General features: G+C 33.9%; 1 protein-coding gene across 7 annotated transcripts in view; it reads left to right on the forward strand.

Annotated features, from left to right (window-relative positions):
• Positions 1-23,870, forward strand: part of dpr12 (defective proboscis extension response 12) — a 508,475-nt gene that overhangs the window by 463,623 nt on the left and 20,982 nt on the right. For all 7 annotated transcript variants that reach the window (XM_073992337.1, XM_073992340.1, XM_073992338.1 and 4 more), the window contains one exon: positions 7,024-7,191. In XM_073992337.1, coding sequence (XP_073848438.1) covers positions 7,024-7,191 — 168 coding nt within the window. The remainder of the gene's footprint in view (positions 1-7,023; positions 7,192-23,870) is intronic.

The raw sequence follows: 23,870 nt of genomic DNA on the forward strand, positions 1-23,870 counted from the left end.
TCCACAACATTCTGGAATATACGAACTGTCTATAAACGGTCCTTATCTGTAAACCAAAACCCTGGAAAAAATTGTAAAGGAAATTTGACCTTGAGATTTTTCACGTTGAATATGAGGTTTGGTAGATTTTATGTGTTTTAGTATTAGTTCTTTAAGACAAGAGCTACATTTTTGTCTCCGAGAGCAAATTAAAATACTTAGCGGTTTAGAAGATATGAGCCTGGCAAATTTATACCTTTTGACAACAAGGCCTCCAACCTTTGGAGGTCCATAACCGCGACAGTTGAAGGATATTAACATATATTTTTTGAAAAAAAAAATCGCAGAATGTTTTCAAATGATTTTTTGTCTTTTAATTTTTCAAGGACATTTTTGATGTCCTTGTTATCATTGATTGCAATAAATAAACATTATTATATAAAGCCAATATTCTCCTCTTTAATATGACAACAAGACCAGCATCTGTTGAGTACAAGTATTTAAAATATGGTGTCATTTGTTGTCATAACAGCTAAAATTAAAAAATGCATTACTGAACTTCAATGCATTGGTGCGGAAACTTTTTTCGCGATAGAGAAAAATTGACGCCGTATTTCATAATAGTTTCCCATGCTCTACACGGCTATGTGGTGGTATTTTTTTGGTTATAGCCCTAATATATAGATATATATATATATATATATATATATATATATATATATATATATATATATATATATATATATATGGCGAAAAACAAAAATTTTTTACAATCGATGAATCCGAGTTTCACCCTTTCAGAATTCGCGAACTGTTAACATATTCAATAAAGTATGACTACAATTCTTTAAAATGAAGTGTTTTAGGAGGGATCCCATAATGTCGACCATTAAAATTAATTTTCGTGGAAATTAAATTTCGTGGATGCGCATCAACCGACTTTAACTAATTCGCGAGTTACAGGCTTTTTCATTTTCATATCTTTTATATGATAGTAATTTCAATATTACTCTTAATTTCCTATCCTTATAAGTAATCACAGTAAGCAGTTAAGCTTTCACGATGGTAAACCATATATTTTGAAAAAGTTTTAGCAAAATACTTTACTTTATGTATTAGATTTTAGCGAAATAGTTGGATAACTCTCAAATATTTTTTTCTAATTTTTCGAAACAAACCAAAAAAATATATTTGTAACAATATTTTCCAACAATGAGTTGCTTCTCTTTTGTTGTTGTTATAATATGCAATTTATAAAGCCAATGTTTATTATTTTGGTTTCACATTTTTTTACGCGTTGTCTAGTTTCTGTACGTATTTTTAATTTAGTTTTTAGAGGTTTATACGGACTCTGAGTTAGTATAATTTGAATTTATTGCCAGATTTTTTTAATTTTTTTGATTTTCCATGAAAATAAAAACACATTTTGGAAATTTTGGTGCATCTACGGATGGATATCAAATGCTGTTACTGATATATGCTTACATTTTCTCAATACAAAAAATAAGAAATTTTAAAATATTTTTTCTTTATAAGAGGATAAAAACCGCTATATCTTTTGCGCGCATCGGCCAATTTCGTGAACGCGAGCAGATTTGAAACCAGATTTTTTTCTTTTAACTCTATACCAAAAATAGTAGATGTGCTCGCGAAAAAATTTTTTAATTTTTTTCAAATGGAATTGCAAAGGAATTTTGTTATTTGCCATATATATATTTAGAGAATTTTGGTGAAAATGTTTGATGCGCTAGATGCAGCTTTTCCTAGTTCATCTGTTTGACACATAAGTTCTACTATTTTAGGGCTACAATATTGCTGATGAGGCCATAAAATCTAAACCCGATCTAAGAACAACAAACCCAATTAAGGTTTTTGTAGTCTCAATATGTACTTTCAGAAAATGTCCATTAAAAGTTGCTTGCATTTCCAGTGATATTTAAATTAAAAATAAAATAAAAAATTTTAGGTTCACTAACCCTCAAAATCTTTACCACAGGATGTGCTAGGGAAAGATTCCTGCTTTAAAATTCATTAAAATGAATCTTATCATACCCATGATCATACCCAAGATCTTTAATGCAACAATTAAAATGGATAATATCATTGGTCCCATGGTGAGCAACTTCAGTTTTGGTGAGGTAATATCCATTATAAAATAAGGAGTAATCTTCGCGTCAGAAAAATGGTATAAGGCAGGCATAAATTTAAACACCTCCATATACATACAAAAGACACTCACTGCGTTAGACGTTGAAACAATTCTAGGAGCTACCATTTTCTTTTAGCAACCAAGGTACACATCTGTCTTAATGTGGCGAGATAGAAACACAACAGATCACAGAAGCATTCCCCCATCACGTTACTCACTTGATATAGATGCCAGTGCTTGTCCCAATGTCAATGTGTGCCAAAAACCACCACCTAAAAGTCATGGTCCAATTAGAACTGTAGTAGGGTTATAGAGGAGAAGAAAGCGGCATAAAGGATGTTATGACAGTCAGTAAGATCGAGAGGTGCCAGGGAAGTTATCGGAAGAAAACGAAAGATAAGAAGCGTGAACGTGAGAAACTCGCCAGAAAGAAGTCGTAAAATTTTACCAGGAACGAAACCCTATACTGATAATTATCGTGTATAAACATTTCTAATATATATAGTGTACTGATAGCAAAATAAAGCCAGGCCAGCAGTTAATCGGCAAAGGAGCAATTAGTAAGCAGAGCTGCCAGCAAAACTATTCAAGATAGGTGTCAAACTTAGACGTGGCTTTGAATAATTGTGATTTTATTGGACTGCTGAAGACCCCCTTATAATCTCCCCGCAACATTTTATGGAAGTGTTTCAATGCGATGCCATGATTTCACTGGACCTTTAGCATTGTTTCAAATGAAGTCGGGAAAGATCCGATTCTCTTCATCATTTGAATGTTGAAGAAATTGAAGAGTTAGATTTGTGGGTGCGGACCGGCAGTCAAATAGATGCTGAGGGTCGTTAGGGCTTTGATGGCAGGAAGGGCATCTGTTTGGAATACCGGGAACCATGCGTTCTCTGTATAAATTGAGAATTCTACTGTAACCGGGCCAGAGTTGTTCCTTGCCTTGGAAGAAGCCGGCCAATGCTGTTTATGACTTTGTTCCTGGATTTCGCCTTCTGCTTGATGAGGGTGGTATTCGAAGAGACGTGAAAAGGGTTGTCGAAGACTACTACCTGTCATCGACGATATATCAAGCTATAAGTGGACTTCTCTAGTCCTGCAAGTGAATAAGGACACTGTAGACTTTTCTGGAGACAATTTTAGATTACGTTCCTGGAAGAAATTTGTGATGGTGGCTAAATAGCTGGAAATTGTAGCAGCTGAAATATCTGCTGGTGGAGGTGGGAGGTTTGCATTGTCGATTTTAAATAAAATGCATAGTACTCTATCTTGCGGTACTCTCATTTTAATCTTCCGGAGGAATTTTTGGTAGGTTATTATAAGTTGCTTTTGGTCTAAAAGTTTGTAACATATCGAAATGATTGTCGTATACCTACATATATTTGTAAATACCAATATAAGTGTCTCGACGAGCTGAGTCGATTTGTCTATGTGTGTCCGTCCGTCTGTCCATCTAAACTTTGCAATCACGCTACAAGTCGCAATTTTGATCGGATCGTCACGAAAATTTTTTGTGTTGATGGTGGTCCCGGAGGGGAAGAGGCCTATTTTATTTTAGTGATGGTTGGATAATTGCAGAAAAAGTTAACGTTTTATTTCAAACCCAATATCTCCGCTTCTAAAAAGGGTATTCCAACAGCAATGAATGTTGAAGATATCACCTTTACATTGATGCAAAGTAGGTTGGCGTATGTGGTCAAACAACGGAGATATCGCAATAATAGGTAATGCATCCCATTTTTAAATTTTTTGTAATCATACTGCAGGTCGCAATATTGATCGCATCGTCACGAAATGTTGGTGGCTAATGGGGGTCACAGAGAGGAAGAAGCCTATTGAGTTTGGTGATGGTCGGATTATATTCAGGGTTCGGAATGGGCAAAAAACTTATGTGGAAAAAATTGGTCCCATCCAAATTACTACGGAAACAAAGATCGATCCTTAGTAATGGGACCAAAGGCACATTTTCACCAAAATTCTCTAAATGACACAATTATGGTCCGAATGATGAAAAAACCTTACCAGTATATTATTGTGGCTAAAACCGATTTTTACAAAAAATTTTGAAAATTTTATCGGATTTTGATATAGCTCCAATATGCATATTTGGCCGATTTTGGGTATTTTCGGTCCTATATAGGTATATAAAAATCCGATCCGACTTTCAAATAGTTTTTTAGCCATAAAAAACACCAAAATATTAAAACTGGGATAGCTTAGCGCCTTTTGCAATAACTCTGATATTTTACCATTAATGCCACATTTTGCATTAGTATAAGCTCAGGTGGTCTAGTTTCATTATCAAGCTCTCCCCTTGGAATATATCCAACAGAAGCAGAAATATCCGGCATGGAAATAAAATTCCACAAATTGGAAATTGGAATAACTGAGCGTCTTTTTCTTCACCGCCAGTATTTGGCTAATTTTGGTAACTCAAGGTGACAGGCTTTACCGTCGGAATACCTCTACTAGAAGCGGAGGATAAAACTTTGAATTTTTTCCACATAAGTTTTTTGCCCATTCCGAACCCTGAATATAATCCGACCATCACCAAACTCAATAGGCTTCTTCCTCTCTGTGACCCCCATTAGCCACCAACATTTCGTGACGATGCGATCAATATTGCGACCTGCAGTATGATTACAAAAAATTTAAAAATGGGATGCATTACCTATTATTGCGATATCTCCGTTGTTTGACCACATACGCCAACCTACTTTGCATCAATGTAATGGTAGTGTTTTCTAATTTCATAGTCTGGTTTTGCTTTTGGAAAGTCTTAAACCAAAGCTGGGCTATTCGCCATAACAATTCAACTTGCAAAAATGAAAATTTTGGTTGGATTAGCGACTATTGCGACATATCCGTTGTCTGACCACCTACGCCAACCTACTTCGCATCAATGTAAAGGTGATATCTTCAACATTCATTGCTGTTGGAATACCCTTTTTAGAAGCGGAGATATTAGGTTTGAAATAAAACGTTAACTTTTTCTGCAATTATCCAACCATCACTAAAATAAAATAGGCCTCTTCCCCTCCGGGACCACCATCAACACAAACAATTTTCGTGACGATCCGATCAAAATTGCGACTTGTAGCGTGATTGCAAAGTTTAGATGGACAGACGGACGGACACACATAGACAAATCGACTCAGCTCGTCGAGACACTTATATTGGTATTTACAAATATATGTAGGTATACGACAATCATTTCGATATGTTACAAACTTTTAGACCAAAAGCAACTTATAATAACCTGCCAAAAATTCCGGAAGATTAAAATGAGAGTACCGCAAGATAGAGTACTATGCATTTTATTTAAAATCGACCTTGCAAACCTCCCACCTCCACCAGCAGATATTTCAGCTGCTACAATTTCCAGCTATTTAGCCACCATCACAAATTTCTTCCAGGAACGTAATCTAAAATTGTCTCCAGAAAAGTCTACAGTGTCCTTATTCACTTGCAGGACTAGAGAAGTCCACTTATACCTTGATATATCGTCGATGACAGGTAGTAGTCTTCGAAAACCCTTTTCACGTCTCTTCGAATACCACCCTCATCAAGCAGAAGGCGAAATCCAGGAACAAAGTCATAAACAGCATTGGCCGGCTTCTTCCAAGGCAAGGAACAACTCTGGCCCGAAACACTTCCATAAAATGTTGCGGGGAGATTATAAGGGGGTCTTCAGCAGTCCAATAAAATCACAATTATTCAAAGCCACGTCTAAGTTTGACACCTATCTTGAATAGTTTTGCTGGCAGCTCTGCTTACTAATTGCTCCTTAGCCGATTAATTGCTGGCCTGGCTTTATTTTGCTATCAGTACACTATATATATTAGAAATGTTTATACACGATAATTATCAGTATAGGGTTTCGTTCCTGGTAAAATTTTACGACTTCTTTCTGGCGAGTTTCTCACGTTCACGCTTCTTATCTTTCGTTTTCTTCCGATAACTTCCCTGGCACCTCTCGATCTTACTGACTGTCATAACATCCTTTATGCCGCTTTCTTCTCCTCTATAAATCATCAATTCTTCAGAACATTCTGAAACTCTAAAATTGTTATTTCACGTTGTTTAAGGGGTATTTCATAACATACCTTTTACAAAACTTATTTCAAACAATGTTCACACAGGATGTTTATTCTGATGTTGGGGATTTCAATGAATTATTGAAATATTTACCAAATTTTTGTTGAAAAATTTGCTATAAACAAGGCGATAGAGGCATTTTACAACAATATAATGTTTTGAAGAGTTGTGTATTATATTCCAGAGAATATTTTCCCAAAAGGTAACATTAAGAAGAATTTAAAATTTTGGGAGATACGCTGCGAAATATACACAAATTTTAAAATTTTTTGATATATTATGAAATTTGATGCAATAAGTGCAGTTTTTCGAGTTCACTATTCCTCCAAATATTTTCTTCTTGCTTTTATCTACAAGTTTGCTGCAGATGTCAAAGCAAGATTCGTATTGGTTTCAGAGATACAGCCCCGATTTGTTTTAAAAATTCGATCTTTAACCATGTTTAGATGAGGCTATAAAAACCGAACCCGATCTAAGAAAACAAAACCCAAATATGGTTTTTGCCTATTGGTCCTCTACTTTCATAAAATTCTGGAAAGAAATTGTTTGCACGCGATTGACTCACAAATGTTGCACAGTGTATTTTAATTTTTGATTACAAATTTCAAATAATAATAATAAAAAACCACAACAGTTTGTTTACAACACATTTCAACATTCGTTCCATAATTTCATATTTTTCAATTCGTTTGCTTGTTTGCATCTTTGAATTTATGGCCGTATGCGCTTCTTTTGCCATAACCTTAATATTAATAGAGCTTTTGTATATCTGTTATTTTGGAATAACATTTCAGAATCAAATATCTTGGATTCGTCGTCGAGATTGGCATATTCTGTCGTCAGGCGCCCAGCTATACACAAACGATGAACGTTTTGCCATACTTCATACGCCAGGATCAAATATGTGGACACTGCAGATAAAGTTTGTGCAGCGACGGGATCACGGCATGTACGAGTGCCAGGTAAGTTTTATTTATACGAGATGTCGTTTATGCATGTTTGGGTCCTCGTGTGGTGGTTGACACTACCATAAAATGGCAGACTCCCGGGAAATTAAATTTCATGTCATTTCTGTTTAATAAAAAAGTAAAAGTGATAGGTTGCACTTTGTTAAAATATATAATAAAACTCCACATTAGGAGCATAACTTTTTTGAAAATATGAAAACTATCACAATAAAGTAGTGTGTAAAAGTAACAAGGGTAAAATTCTATAAAACAAATTGTCACTTTCCTCCATTTTCAAGGAATGGTAAGTAAATGGAAACAAAAAAGGCGAGATAAACGGTTCTACTCGTCCGATCTTTTAATACTTGGATGCAAACTTTTTGGCGGGTCAAATAAATTATTCCTCCTCTCACAAGGGCCAAATTAATGTCGTTGTTCTTTCTGTACCTGAAATCTGTAATGCAATAGTTACCATGCCCATCTTGCACGTTGTATGTCTGCGCTCGTTTCAAAGATAGACACATCAAACACCTTCAACGGTGACAAAAACATCTCTATTTCTTAAGAAACCACAGAAATATTACACAATCTATACCATGTATGTACATGGACGAACTAAAACTAATCGAGTTTTCATCAATCCTGACAAATATCGTGTTTAATTAATTATAGAAACAAAAAAATAGGAGGGTTTGGGTTTTTTTTATTTAGGATGGCGACTTCTATTTTGCTTTTCAAAATAGCCTTAATCCCATAGTCGTTGTTTTAGTATTTTATTAAAACAATTTTAATTTATTAGTGGGAAAAAATGGCGATGTTTACCAAGATGCCAAAGTGGCAAAGAAATTCTCGATCAGAGTGTTTCATTGGACACTTATCTAATTGAGCGAGCAACTGGCACTTGGGTATAAAAAGTTTCTTGTTGAAAAACAAGAAACAAGGGAACTGATGAAGATCTGTGGCAATATCTGAAACTATAGTCTTCCCTGCCTCACCCCTTGGTAAACATCGCCAATTTTTTCCCACTAATAAATTAAAGTTGTTTTAATAAAATATTAAAACAACGACTATGTGATTAAGCCTGACTATTTTGAAAAGCAAAATAGAAGCAAAATAAAACAAAAGATTATCTCTTCAGTATATTGACATTTTTGTCAATAATGTACATATTGAACGAGTTTCTACTGTCAAATATTTGGTAATAATGTTAATGTTATGTTAACGTGGACAAATCATATCAATACCGTCGTTGGGCAAACATTTACTATAATCATGGATAACAATATGCAACACTGAAAATGCAAACAACTTCTTATAAATTTTTTTTGAAAGTACATATTAAGACTACAAAAACCAGGGTTTCAGAGTCGAGGTATTTTTGGCTCGACTCCGACTCCGACTCCAGGCGAGTTTTTTTCACGACTCCGACTCCGACTCAGACTCCGGGTCGACTCCGAGAGTGAATTCCTATACCACTAAAAATGAATAAAATGTGCACAAATTTTTAACTTTTTCCTATATTTTGGCCTATATAGGCTAATGTGTTAGTTTTTCCTTACTTATTCATTAGAAAAGGCATTGGTTCGAATACATTCGAACATATCAATACTGTTTCTGCCGAATCTTACATTGAAAAATAGCAAAGTTAGAAAGTTTTTGTCGGTTTTCATTTTTTGCACGAGTATATTCTGGACGGATTTATTCCGCGTGAGAAAATCTTTAAGCCTTCAAAATATTTGAAAATGATGGGACAATACAAATCGTAAGGACTACATGCAATAAAAACTATAAGCAATTTTCGATTTAGTGTGCTTAGCCTTAAAAGGAGACCAGTTGTAAAGCTCAATAAAAGCCATTATTCATGATTTTTTTTCGAGAAAACTACGTAACTTTTTGGCAGAATTTTTTTTTCATCTGAAAGAGAAAAGTATTACAAAGGGTCGTCTACGAAAATTTGTTTTCATTAAAGCATTTTGCGGTGCCAACTCTATCTCGAAAACTAATAAACCAATTGTCATATATTTTTGTGGCTGATTTCGAGAAAAACAAGGTTTATATGCTGCATACAAAATAAAATGAATTGTTCCCATCCAACGCTCATACTGAGGCAATATTGTTCCGATCGACTTAAAAATTTGACCACATATTCTATGCTATTTATACTTTCTACCTTTTTCTGAAATTTATAAATAGGGATCACCCCTTAAACTAAAATTCAGCGCTCACATTTTGAACTTTGGTGTGGAGTGGATAATTTTATTGAAATATTTGAGATATATTGTGTACACCACTCAGCACGAAGGCAGATGGATGTTTTCTGGAACTGAAAAATTAGCAAACGATGAGATTTCGTGCATGAAAATATACTACAAAAATGTTGCTAGGAAAATTTTATGTAGTGCCTAAAGCCCTCATTGAGTATTTAATGAATCCTAGATGAAAGATTCGCCGTTTGTGAGGCTTCTGTTAACCAACAACGAATTTATGATGCCTAATTCAGAAGCGTAACCATCCGAATTTGATATATAGTTAATAGATTATGCGAAATTTACCGAAATACATAAACATACGTTTTTTTGAGAAAGTAACGGGTAAAACTGATGACGGACAAGTAAAACGTGACAATATCGATTTCTTGGATATGGGAAACCTACATATAATTTTCGGTGGAACATTTTTGTAGAAAATTTCATTTGTTTTACTTTATGAGTTCAAGAACAAAAAGGACATGGAAGAAACTAAGCTAGAAGGACAGCATATTTGACATAAAGGTTCGTCATTCTAACTGAAAACATGTAATCTAAAAGTGATGAAACAATATCTCCAAACAGAGATATAAAGCTATTTTCTCAATGATTGATGAGGATCAATCAAAAAAATCATTATGTCATGACTCAGAAATTTCAGCTATGGGATCCTTTGGGGTTCTCAATTGGGGCTTTCATTCCCAAAACGAATTTTCCTCCCCCAGATCTTAACTTCCGCTTTGTGTCACAGTGTATTCAGTAAGATTTCCCATAGAGACCACAATGTCTTTAATAGAAGACAATGATGACTTCTCATAAAAAACAAGATGAGAATACCAATAGACCTTTGTTAGAAGACCAGTAAGACTTCTGACGAAAGAGGTTAAAGGTCCAATCTTAATTCGATTGATAGAACTTTACTACTGTTTGCAAAAATGTGAAGAATCAATTCGATCAACAAAAAAGGGATGAATAGACTACACTTCAGAGGATAGTAAATATCCTGTGAATTGTCCTTTAACTTAGTATAATATATAATTTGCATATATGTTTTCTTTTACCTTTCTTTTAAAATAAATAATCATTTTAAAGAAATGTTCTTGTTCCAAATTTAAGGTTATATATCTATAATGTAGAAAAAAATTTTGCCCGGAGTCGGAGTCGAGTTATTTTTTTCGACTCAGACTCCGACTCCGACTCCAGCAAAATTGCTCGACTCCGACTCGTAGACTCCGACTCCGAAACCCTGACAAAAACCCTAGTAGGGTTTTGTCCTGTCAGATCCAGTTCGGATTTTATGGCCTCATCTAAACCGGGCTAAAACTACAGTTTTTTGCATTTATCGGGCCTTTATCTCAGAAACGAACAGGAATTTGGCCCTGCTGTATTTGGCAATATTGTAGCCCTAAACTAGTAGAGCTTATCTTTTGAAAAGACCACATAAGAAAAACTCCATCTAGGACATCAAAATCGATAAAAGATAGAAAATTTTACATAATTTCTGAATTTCTAGTCAGTATCAGCTAAACTATTGGGAGTCACAAATATCTTCAAAATTTTGTTCTCAACAATTCTTCAGAACATTCTGAAACTCTAAAATGCTTACTTCATGTTGTTTCAGCGGTATTTTGCATCATATCTTTTAGAACACGTATTTCATACACAGTTTACACCAACAGTTTATTCTCGCATTTCGGATTTCACTACATTATTGACATTTTTATTAAATCGTAGTTGAAAAATGTACTAAAAACAACGGCATAGAGGCATTTTACAACAATGATATGTTCTGAAGAGTTGTGTATTACATTCCAAAAGAAAATATGCAGAAAAAATTAACGGTTTTGGAGATACGGAGAAATGTATAAAAATTGTGGAATTTTTGCATATATTTTGAAATTTGAGGCAATAAACGTAGTTTTTCGAGTTCATTATTTCCCCAAATATTTTATTCTTGTCCTTATCTACAAATTTGCCTCAGAGGTCAGAAGAAGATTCGCATTGGTATCAGAGATATAGCCCCGAATTTCTTTAAAAACTCAATATTTAACCATGTTTAGATGGGGCCATAAAATCCGATCTGGATCTGACACAACAAAACCCAACTAGGGTTTGTTGTCGTTTGGGTCTGTACTTTCAAAAAATCCTCAGATCGAATTGTTTGCACAAGATCACCTTAAAAATGTTGCACAGTGTAACACATTATTTCAGACGTCTTAGCATACGTCGCAGTTGGGGCAAGATTGAAAAATGACGGGACTTAATTGAAAAATTGAAACACAAATTTTTGATAATCTCTCTTGACAGGGTTAACGAGTACAAAATTCTACCTCACTACCCAAAATAAAAATAGCAAAGTCGTATGTTGTTTTCTTTTCGTGTAGCACAGTGTTAAAGTTGAACATATTTTTAACATTTCAGAAACAGTTTGTTTTGCTTATTGTTGAAGATTCAATCTCATTTGATTGCTTAAACTGGAGTATTCCCCCAATGGCTTAACTTCATTTATTACCCTCTATTACAGAGAGTAATGTTTTTCAAAACGAACTGACAGTGTTGCAAAATTTTACTGATCGCTACCAATATCATGATTTCATCCCAGGTGAAAAGTATTAAATTTTGCTGTTTTTAAATCGCCATAACGTACTTTTTGCTACATAAACTTGGATATTTCAAACAGAGGTAATTCTTAATATTTTAGGAAAAAATTGTTCTAAAAAAGTCTTATAGAAATGTGTTTAAAAAATTCATCAAAATGAGTCCAGATTTTGCATATTTTTGAAATGTATTGGAGCAGTGGAAGGCATTGTGACTCACAAGAGAGACCATGTGCTCTAAGTGAGCGTAAATTGGTTATCGCTCACAGCCTGTGTAGATCATTGGTGCTCGCGCCCTTACGCTACCGTAAATGCAAGATTCGCTTAAGTTTTGTTAATCCACCAACACTTAAACTTGGTTGGATTTTTTGCTAATAATTTATTTTAGAATCTAATTAAGATTGCTTTAAGATTTAAAAAATATAAAATAACTTTTAAAAACTCAAGAAACACGACATTGCAGGTTTCTCTTAAATGCAATTGTGAGCACCCCTGGTGTAGATGCTAACACGTTGTGAGCATCAACAAATTTACGCTCATTGAGAGCACAAGGGAGACCAGAACAATTTCTCTGCCTTACTCTGTATTGGAGTATAACAAAAAAGAGTGTCGAGAAGGTCGTGAGTATTTTTTTGTATTTTTCTCTTGAATATCGTCTTTCATATTGCGCAAAAAAAAACTTGCTTGCGCATTTTGGGTTATGCCAAAAATGGTGGAAATAGCCTTGGGTAAAATTTTTGCATTTTGGGGTTTTTGTCTTAATTGTATCTTTTATTGTTGTACAGTATGTCGTGTATTGGCTTAATGACTGCGTATAAAGTGTAATATTTTCTACGTATCAAAAGTGGTCATTTTAAAATGGAATCCTTAACTTCAGGTAGATATCAGAATCTTTGAAAAATATATTTATGACAAAAGAAAATTAGAAACATATTAAAAATTAATTAAAAATGTATCTATTTTTCCTTATTTTGAAAAGTATTTAGAGTGAAAAAATAGCGGAATATTTTATATAGAGTTTATTCCAAAACCGGCATATATGGAGATGATGTTTGATAAAAATATTTGCAATCCCTTCAACATGCACAATTCACAATTTGAGCCAGTTTAATTGCAATATATGCCTAAAATGTTAGAAAAACAACAAATTATACTGTACCTCAATATGGGGGCTACACTAAAACTTTGATCTATATTGACAAATTTTCACACGATGAATTCAGAACTATAGATCCTAATTTACAGATAAATATAATAAAAAATGTGGTCAAGACCCTCGAAATACAAAAAGTCGGGAGATACCCTTGTATGGGAGCTAAACGAAAATATTGACCTAACTTTATAATTTTTTTCCCAAATATTAGCTTAACCAATAACACTATGCTACAGTGAAAATTTGCAGGGGTTCTGATGCATAAATTCGGTATTGTGGGAGTCCATGAAAGACGAAAATACCTCTGGTTTCTTTGGGTCACTTCGTTTTTTGATTTTATAACGGTAAATGTAGTGAAAAACGGGGTTTCTTGGATTTTCAATTTAAAACGGACATAACTTCTTTTTTCCACAACGGACTTTTCCAGCTTATTTTTTGTTTAAAAGGTGAAAATCATGTCTTTCGAACAAGCCAATCGGGTAACAAATGGTTAAGTTATATGATTTAAGTGAGATAAAAACGTATTAAAAACAGGTAAATGCTTTTCTTCGCGCTGCGTAGAAGACACCAAACTGCATAAATATTTACTTTACAAAATGGGGAAAACCAATGAAATCGGTTGAAAAATAGATGAGTTATGGCATTTTTTGTGTTTTAACTTTTTGGGTTTTCCTTTATAAAAGTTGGTACCTTAGTGCGTATGATTGAAGTTTGAATTTGCCTACTTAATAATTACGCACAAGGTACCAATCTTTTATAAAGGAACAACCAAAAAGTTAAAACACTAAAGATGGCATAACTCACGCATTTTTCATTCGATTTCATTGGTTTTCCCCATTTTGTAAAGCTAACTAAATTTTCTTCTTGGTAAAAGTAAATAAGTACGCAGTTTGGTGTCTTCTACGCAGCTTGGAGCACGAGGAAAAGCATTTTCCTGTTTCTTAATGCGTTTTTATCACACTTAAATCACTATAACTTAACCATTTGTTACCCGATTTGTAAAAATTATGGCTTGTTCGAAAAACATGATTTTCACCTTTTAACAAAAAGTCTGTTGTGGAAAAAAAAAGTTATGTCCGCTTTAAATTGAAAATCCAAGAAACCCCATTTTTCACTACATTTACCGTTATAAAATCAAAAAATGAAGTGACCCAAAGAAACCAAAGACTCCCACAAAACTGAATATACGCAAATTGAATATACGCAAAATTTTGTCAACTTTTGTAGCACAGTGTAATTAATCATATTAGAAGATTTTAGATTAATCAAATAAGAAAAACCGTAAAAACACTTCATAGTTTTTATGGTAACCATTTATGAGGGCTTCGAATATACATCTCCAATCCCTTAATTTATTCCTTAACATTTTATCACCTTGCCCCAATGTGCGTCGTATACTGGACGTAAACATATTTGGTACCACGATTGTTGAAGCTTTGCAATTGTTGTACAAAACTTTACAACCAATCAATAACCCATCGAAAAGTACAAAGATTCAGTTGAGAGAGTAAAATCATACCCTCATTGAGGAAAAGTCTCTTATCAGAATGAGAATTCCTCATTGAAGTTTCAATGCCCTAAATTTTAACTTGTTAAATTGTGTACATCATTTTTATCATTTTTAATATTTATTTTTCCCCTTTTGAAATAAATTACGTTTATGCAACATTAGATATACATACCTATGAGTAAAACTCAAATATGTACATTACCACACTTTGCGGTTGCATGACGTTTCTCCGCATCCCTATTTAAACTTTTATATGCAAATTTTGATAAAAAAAAATTGTCCTAAATTGAATAGGCTCTGGCGTGCGTATTCTTATACATACACATATACAGTGTACATATGCAACTTTGTTTCAAGCCTCAGTTCACATACATACTATGTGAACTAAGGCTTCAGCTATGTGTATTTTAGTATAAAAGTACATAAGGTCAAGACCACTTGACCATTCTAACAAAAAAGCATTGAAGTAAAAAATCTGAACTTCCTTAAATATTCTTGAGTGTATGTGTGTCTAAGATGAAATATTGTAGTGTTGATAGAAAAAAGAATATACAAAAACAATTGGAGTAGAGAGAATTTAGAGAAATTTGATACAGGATATACTAATTTTAGGTATTTGTCAAATGATGTGTTTTTGTTTTCATTTCCAATTTGTAAATGCATTTCAAGTGAAACCATTAAAAGGAAACTGTTTCTAGTTCTGACATGATCTGATATAATACGAAATGAAAATTATACAAAATTGTATTATTTTCTTGCATTTTTTGACAATGTTGATTACAGTAAACCATAATTATTGCAAATACTGTTTGAAAACAAAAATTCATTTTATTTTTATTTATTTATTTATTTAAATATTTATTACAATTAAAAATTATAATAAACTTATAGCTAAAAGCACTAGCGACTACGGCTATCGGCTTTAAGTAGATTTAAATTAAGTGGATTAAATTAGACGTTTAATATACATAATCATGATATATAAAAAAAACTAGATTTTATATTGGAGATTTAAAAGGCTGAGGAAATTGTAGATGTTGGTGATGTTCTGGTGTGATGGATTTTTCAGTGTTTCCAATGCATTGACAGGTGAAAAGCACCTTGATCGAAGGTTATGAAGGGCTGAACATTCGACGATTAGATGATGGGTCAAAAATTCATTGTTTTGTTATAGCTGTGCAACTGAACTTCACATCATCTTTATTTTGTGTCAAATACAAAAACAACAATAAAACCTTGAAAACAATCTTTAGTTAACATTTAAATAATGAACTTATACCAATTTCGTTCTTTATTATGTATGTAAAACATAATTAAATAATATAAAAATTATAACTGCAACCTAATCACATAAAAATATATACAAGTGTTTCCAGCATTTAGGAACTCTATGGGTTATATAAAATAGGGACGAATAGTTTGATTCTCGTTGTTGGTGTTGCAGCTATCCTTTATTTATTTAAATTTAATATGATTTTGGCCTGCTCTTGGATAGCTATAAAATATTTTTGTATATTATGTTTTCAATACAACTCCTTTTGTCATGTTTAGTGATTCTAAATTAAGTTAGTTAAAAATAGCACAAATAGTTACCTTAGATCATATTTTTAATTCTACCTCATGGTAGAACAATATAAGGTAAAGTTAATACAACAACAAACACAACTCAACAACAACCACATACGAATTTGTTGTTGTTTGTAATGTTAGTGTCACCGGTATATGAAAGGCACACTTATATAAGGTAGATGCATGAATTAAAACAACTAACAAATTTTCAAAAACAACATTGTTGTTATTGAAAATTAAATGTCAAAGAAAATATTTCAATATTTAATATTCTAAAATATAACAAATTTGAATCAAAATGTAAATGTAAAGTATTCAGAATTGTCGCAGGTCATTTTTATTACATGTTTAGGATAAAAAGGAGTATTTTATGGTAGCAAATTTCAAATTTAACAAAATATCGACACCTCCAAATAAGAGTAAGCTAAGTCTAAAAAGTGAGTTTTGCAGGAGATGCTCTCAAAGTTTGGAAATTTTTTTGAACTTCAGTACTATGCTAAGTCAATATTTGTTTATAACTTCTGTTCGGATTGACCGATCATTACCAAAATTAGACAGAATTTAAGTTAAAGGACGTTCGACACCTCCAAATAATAGTTTGCTAATTCTGAAAAGCGAGTTTTGCAGGACAAGCTCTAAAAGTTTGGAAATTTCTTTGACCTTCAGAACTATGCTAAGGAAATATTTGTTTATAACTTCTGTTCGGATTGTCCGATCATTACCAAAATTTGACAGAATTTAAGTTAAAGGACGTTAAATATAAAAATGTAAAGAACTTGAAAACATGCTAAGTCGACTTAGCATACTATTGTTTGGAGGCGTCGATATTACACATATTAACGAATGTCGCCTCTATAAGCGGTGTTTTAGTGTACGGCACGTTATTCGAATTTTGAGGAGGTTGCATGTCATTGATATAAAGAAGTCGTTATTGCAAACAGCTTTGTTTTTTGACTGATATATTGTTTCCGCAGCCGGTTATTGCTGTTACCTTATATTGTTCTACTATGATTTTACATTAAATAAATTGAGCTTTACTTTTAGTATTTATGATTTTTCCAGTCATAGGTTAAGTACTAGTAAACTTTTTTATTTGAAAAGCTTTAGAGTCGTCGAAAAGAACGACATCAATTTCTTTATAATTATCTAATAACAACGAAAAATGTTTCGCTTTAGTCAAGCCTTAATAAGTGTGCCAATGTACAGCGACAACAAGCCAACGGACAAATATCGAATATATCTCTCTTGAATATTAAAAAAAGTACAGTCGAACGTCTCTATAAAGTAAGTGGGGACCGATAAATTACCACGTTATACAGAAAATTCCTTATAGAGAGTACTGGTTTAATTTGACTTTATTTTTATACCCTCAGCCTTTAGGGTAAAGAGGGTATTTACACTTTGATACGACCAAAAATGTGCCTCATCGAAATAATGGTTTTAGACCCCAAGTATGTTTGTACGATATCCGTTTCAGACAACTTTGAGTAGATCTAGCAATGTCCGTCCGTCTGTCTGTCTGTCCGTCTGTCTGTCTGTCTGGCTGGCTGGTGCGCACGATAACTCTCGAACGGATCAATCGATTCGGTTCAAATTTTGGGTATCGAAATATTTTGTCCAGATTCGATTTAAGTTCGAAGATGGGCCATATAGGTCCACTCCTTCAGGTACCTCCCCCACAAATGTTCAAAAATTGTCGCAAAACTTGTGCGCACGATAACTCTTGTAGGGAATAACCGATTTGGTCCATACTTTGCACATCGTGTAATTTCTACCAAACTTAGATGAGGTTTCAATATGGACTCAATCGGTCCACTACTTCGGGTACCTCCCACACAAAATTTCGGAAAAGTTCAGTTTAGGATCTGGCCTCGAATCGCGTTGTTTTTTCTTTACGCAAGTTGTATTCGCTGTCCTCTATACGACGCTGTAAGTTTCATTAGGGGCAAGTCCATACTTCCTGAGAAAATAGCCTGAAAGTTACAAAAAACCCTATAACACCGTGTGTAGAGGTTGGAGCGCAAGATAACTCTCGAACGGATCTGCCGATTCGGTCCAAAATTTGGCTTTCGTAATATTTTGCCCAAACTTAGTTCAAGTTCAAAGATGGATTATATCGGTCCACTTCTTCCGGTACCTCCCCCACAAAAGTTCGAAAATGTTCGGAAAATTTGTGAGTACGATAACTCTTGAAGGGAGTAACCGATTTGGTCCATACTTTGCACATTATGAAAATTCTACTAGACTTAGATGAGGTTACAATATGGAGTCAATCGGCAAACTCCTTCGAGTACCTCCCACACAAAATTTCGAAAAAGTTCAGTTTAGGACCTGCTCTCGAATCGCCTTGGTTTTTGTTGTAACATCTTGTATTCACTGTCCTCTATACGAAGGTACAAGTTTCCTCAGGGGCAAGTCCATACTTCCTGAAAAAATAGCCCGAAGGGTGTAAAAACCCCCTATTGCACCCCCATTGTCTATGTCGGTCCATTCCTTTAAGTACCTTTTCCGCAAAATTTTTGAACTTTAATCCTAATCAAAATTTTTGTGGGTTCATAAGACCAAAATTTTGAAACCCCCTAAATACATAAGTTTTTTGTGAAAAAAGTGTTTCAATTTGCACAGGCTGAGGGTATATCTCTGTCGGCAAAGCCGACTGATACTTTTTTACTTGTTATTTATTTATTTATTTACTTATTTATTTTTTTTTTTTTTTTTTTTTTTAACAAATTTTGATTCTTTATTGATTCAAATATGATACATTACATTTTTACGAAGCCCATAAAGGTGTCTGTAAAAAATAAAAACTTATGTTTATGTACACATTTGTTATTCAATGCTGTAGACATTTTCTTAATTTGTTACTTGTTAATTAAGTATTTTTTTACATGTTTTATACGTGATATTTTATTATTAATATCTAAGATCTCCCGTGGCAGTTCATTGAGGATGGTTGGAAGAGCTACGTCTATTGCCAATTTTCCGTAATCGTTTTGAAATTTTGGTATTGTGTAGCATCCGTTTAGCCTTCTTCTTGTACATTGTTGGTGATTTATTTTCTTAGCTAGGTTGGGATCGCTTGCGAATTCTCCAGCTATAGTTACTGAAAAGATTTCTTTTATGTTTAACAATTGTAGGGTTTTGTATATGTGTTTTCCATTGTTGATTTGGTTTGTATTATTCGAGTACGTATGTGAGTGGTTATATTTTTTGTGAAGAAATTTTACAATTCTATCCTGGGTTTCTTGCAGCGTCCTACAGCACCTAGCATTTCCCCATGCTGTTATGCCGTGACGCAGTGTGGATTCTACTAACGAGTAATAGGCTTGTTTTAATACGTAGTAGGGTGCACAATTACCGAGATGATAGAGAGCGAAAGCCGATTTTCTTAGTTTATTCTTTAGATTTTCGATGTGGGTTTTCCACTTGAAATTGTGGTCCAAATGAACTCCTAAGTATTTATAGTTCTCAACTATTTCCAGCTTCATCGTGCAATTTTCTTGATTTGATTGCGTAGGGTGTTTGTGAAGGCAGTTGTAGTCATGGAAGAAGATTTGAATGCTGTGTTTCGGAACACTTCTTCGCCTAATGTGCATAATTTTTGTCTTACTTGGATTAATTATAAGTCCGTAATCGTGGCACCATTTAGTGATTGTGTTAAATTCCTGTTGCATTGTTGAGCTAGCTTCATTAATATCTTTGTTGGATACTATTATAGCAGTATCATCAGCATATGTAAATGCAGTACTGTTATGTAAATTCTGCGTCATTTCGTTTGTATATATTAAATATAATATTGGCCCCAATTTCGATCCCTGGGGGACTCCATATTGCGTGGGTAATTTAACGCTATTTGTTTCATCAATTCTGACGCTAAACGATCTATATGTTAGATAGTCTTGGAACCATTTAATACAATTTCCCCTTATTCCCGTTTTCTCTAGCACGCTCACTATCTTTTCATGTGATAGCGTGTCGAAGGCTTTGCTAAAGTCTATGAAAAGGGCAATGCAGTTTTGATGTTCACTTAATTTTTTATTTATGTGGTTTGAAAAGTATCCCAGTAGTTGATTTATATTTTTGTTTTTTTGAAAGCCGTATTGGTTACTGTTAATTATTTTGTATTTTGTTAAAAACCCGGTAAGTCTTCTCACTATTACCTCTTCCAGTACCTTTTCTAATATTGGAAGAATAGAAATAGGCCTGTAGTTCGCGTAGTCATCCTTACTTCCTCCTTTGTGTATTGGTCTGATTATTGATTGTTTCAAAATCTGAGGTATTGAAGATTCACATATGCTTTGGTTGATTAGTTTTGTAATTATTGGTGTGAGATAGGTTGCATTATTTTTAATATCTATGGCTCTGATATTATCTATGCCTGCAGATTTATTAGTATTTAGAGTGTTCAGTATTCCGTTTATCTCGGCTTCGGTCGCGTACTCTATGAAAATTGAGTTAGGGATTATTCTTTCTGTACGCGAATTTAATGTTATTATGTCACATTGGTGTATTATGTTCATGACATTTTGGCTAAAGTTTATAGCAAAGTCGTCAGCGATTTCTTTAACGTTTTTAGTGTTGAAACTAATCTTGATATGTTCATCAATGTTTTTAGTTTTTTTTCCTATTACATCATTTATTATCTGCCAAGTTCCACGAATATTGCGTTTGTTTTTAATGAACTGATTGAATGTATACTCGTTTTTAGTTTTGATTATTATCTTATTGAGTCTGTTACTAAAATGTTTGTAGATACTTTCATTGGTTTTGTTTGATTTATTTTTCTGCCACTTTTTATATAGTTTGTCTCGTATACTACAGGATTTTAATATCTTTTCGTTCATCCAAGGAAGACCGTTACGATTTTTCATTTTGTAATGTTCGGAAGTTGATTTTTCATATATTTCATTGAATGTGTTATAAATGTTTGTGTAAAGTTCATGTGAGTTATTTGAGGCGCTCATGATGTCCTCCCAATTAGTATTTCTGATCTGGTTATTTACTTTGTTACTATTGATTTTATATTTTTTGATTTTCTGTGAAACTATAGTTGTTTTTTGGGTTTCTTCCTCTACACCAGCGTATAGCGCATGATGATCTGAAATATCAGTCGTTATAATTGCAGAGTATGCCTCCCTTAGTTTTTTGTTCCATCTGATGAATATATGGTCAATGCATGTGTTTGCATTGCGATTTGGATCTTCTCTCGTTGGTTCTGATATCATAGTTTTCAATCCATTTGTTGATAGGATACTAAGATACTTAGATGTTATTGCATTTTGTTTTAAGGTGTCTATATTAATATCGCCAAGTAAAAGTAATTTGTTCATGTTACCAAAATCACTTAAATAACGTTCGAGTTCACACAAAAATGTCGTAGTACTGTTTCTTGGCGGTCTATAAATGGCCAATACTGTTATATGTGATTCATTTTTGCATGTAATATCAATTCTCGCTATTTCGGCTGCCGTCATATTTACATCCACGTTCTTAAATTGAAGACTGTCTTTTATATATACAGCAATTCCCCCGCCTTTGCCAACTCTGTTAAAAAATATGGAGTTGAAACCATTTATATTGTAGAAAGAATTCTCTTCATTTGATATGTTTGTTTCACATTAAACTATTATTTGTATTTTGTTTATAATTTTTGAAATATTTGTTAAAAATAACAAGAAATTTTTCCTTAGGGATCTTATGTTCAAATGTATTATTAGAGATGGACAGTGGGTAAATACCCAATGGGTAAATACCCGGTAAATTGGGTAAATTGGGTAAATACCGGGTAAATACCCATTTGTGGGTATTTATTTGGGTATTTACTATATTGAATCGCTAATACAACATCTTAGACCCTATTTCTGGGTTTAGGCTATGAAATCGATTCAAAATGGATAGTTTTACAATACTTTAAACAAGTGGGTAAATACTTGGGTAAATACCCGAGTATTTACCCAAGTGTTGGGTAAAAACTCATTAACTGCCGAACCACTTGACGTAGGCTGACAAAATTTGGCTCAAATCTTACTTATGTCAAGAGAATATCTAGCGTTGAAAATGGGGTCTCTGGGTCCATGTTTTGATATAGCCCCCATATAACCGTACCTCCCGATTTAAGGTATTTTTTGTCTATTTGCCTCATTGTACAATCATAGTGGCTGAAATTTGGCATAGTGAGTTCTCAATATGTAGAAAATACCCTTGCAAAAACTTGTCAATATAGGTCCACGTTTTCTAATAGCCCCCATATAAGGGTACCCCGATTTCGAGTATTTACCCAAATTTTGGGTAAAAACTCTTTAACTGCCGAACCACTTGACGAAGGCTGACAAAACGTGGCATAAATCTTTCTTATGTCAAAAGAACTTCTGGTACTGAACATGGGGTCTCTAGGTCCATGTTTTAATATAGCCCCCATATAGCCATACCTCCCGATTTAAGGTATTTTTCATCTATTAGCCACATTTTACAACCAAATTGGCTGTAATTTGGCACAGTAAGTCCTCAAGGAGCAGAAAATATCCTTGCAAAAATTTGTCAATATAGGTCCACGTTTTCTAATAGCCCCCATATAAGGGTACCCCGATTTCGAGTATTTACCCAAATTTTGGGTAAAAACTCATTAACTGCCGAACCACTTGACGTAGGCTGACAAAATTTGGCTCAAATCTTACTTATGTCAAAAGAATTTCTGGTACTGAACATGGGGTCTCTGGGTCCATGTTTTGATATAGCCCCCATATAGCTGTACCTTCCGATTTAAGGTGTTTTTCATCTATTAGCCACATTTTACAACCAAATTGGCTGTAATTTGGCACAGTGAGTCCTCAATGAGCATTAAATATCCTTGCTAATATTTGTCAACGTAGGTCCACGCTTTCTTATAGCCCCCATATATGGGTACCCCGATTTCAAGTATTTACCCAAATATTGGGTAAAAACTCTTTATCTGCCGAACCATTGGCGTAGGCTCATAAAATTTGGCTAGAGACTTTCTTATATCAATAGTATTAAAAGTATTGAAAATGGAGTCCCTGGGTCCACTTTTTGATATAGCCGTACCTCCCGATTTCAGAAACCCATATTGGTGCCACAAGAAAACGTGGACCTACGTCGACAATTTTTTGCAAGGATATTTGATACATATTGGGAACCCACTGTACCAAATTACAGTCAGTATGATTGTAAAATGTGGCTAATAGTTAAAAATACCTTAAATCGGGAGGTACGGCTATATGGGGCCTATATCAAAACATGGACCCAGGGACTCCATTTTCAATACCCTTATTACTATTGATATAAGAAAGTTTTGAGCCAAATTTTGTCAGCCAACGTCAACTGGTTCGACAGTTAATGAGTTTTTACCCAATTTTGGGTAAATACTCGAAATCGGGGTACCCTTATATGGGGGCTACAGGAAAACGTGGACCTACGTTGACAAATATGTGCAAGGATATATTATACTCTTTGAGGACTCACTGTGCCAAATTACAGCCAATTTGGTTGTAAAATGTGGCTAATAGATGAAAAATACCTTAAATCGGGAGGTACAGCTATATTGGGGCTATATCAAAACATGGACCTAGAGACCCCATGCTCAGTACCAGAAGTTCTTTTGA

The sequence above is a fragment of the Musca autumnalis genome, unplaced genomic scaffold, assembly GCF_047663935.1.
Source record: "Musca autumnalis isolate F117 unplaced genomic scaffold, ASM4766393v1 scaffold_5, whole genome shotgun sequence".
Classification (NCBI taxonomy): Eukaryota; Metazoa; Arthropoda; class Insecta; order Diptera; family Muscidae; genus Musca; species Musca autumnalis.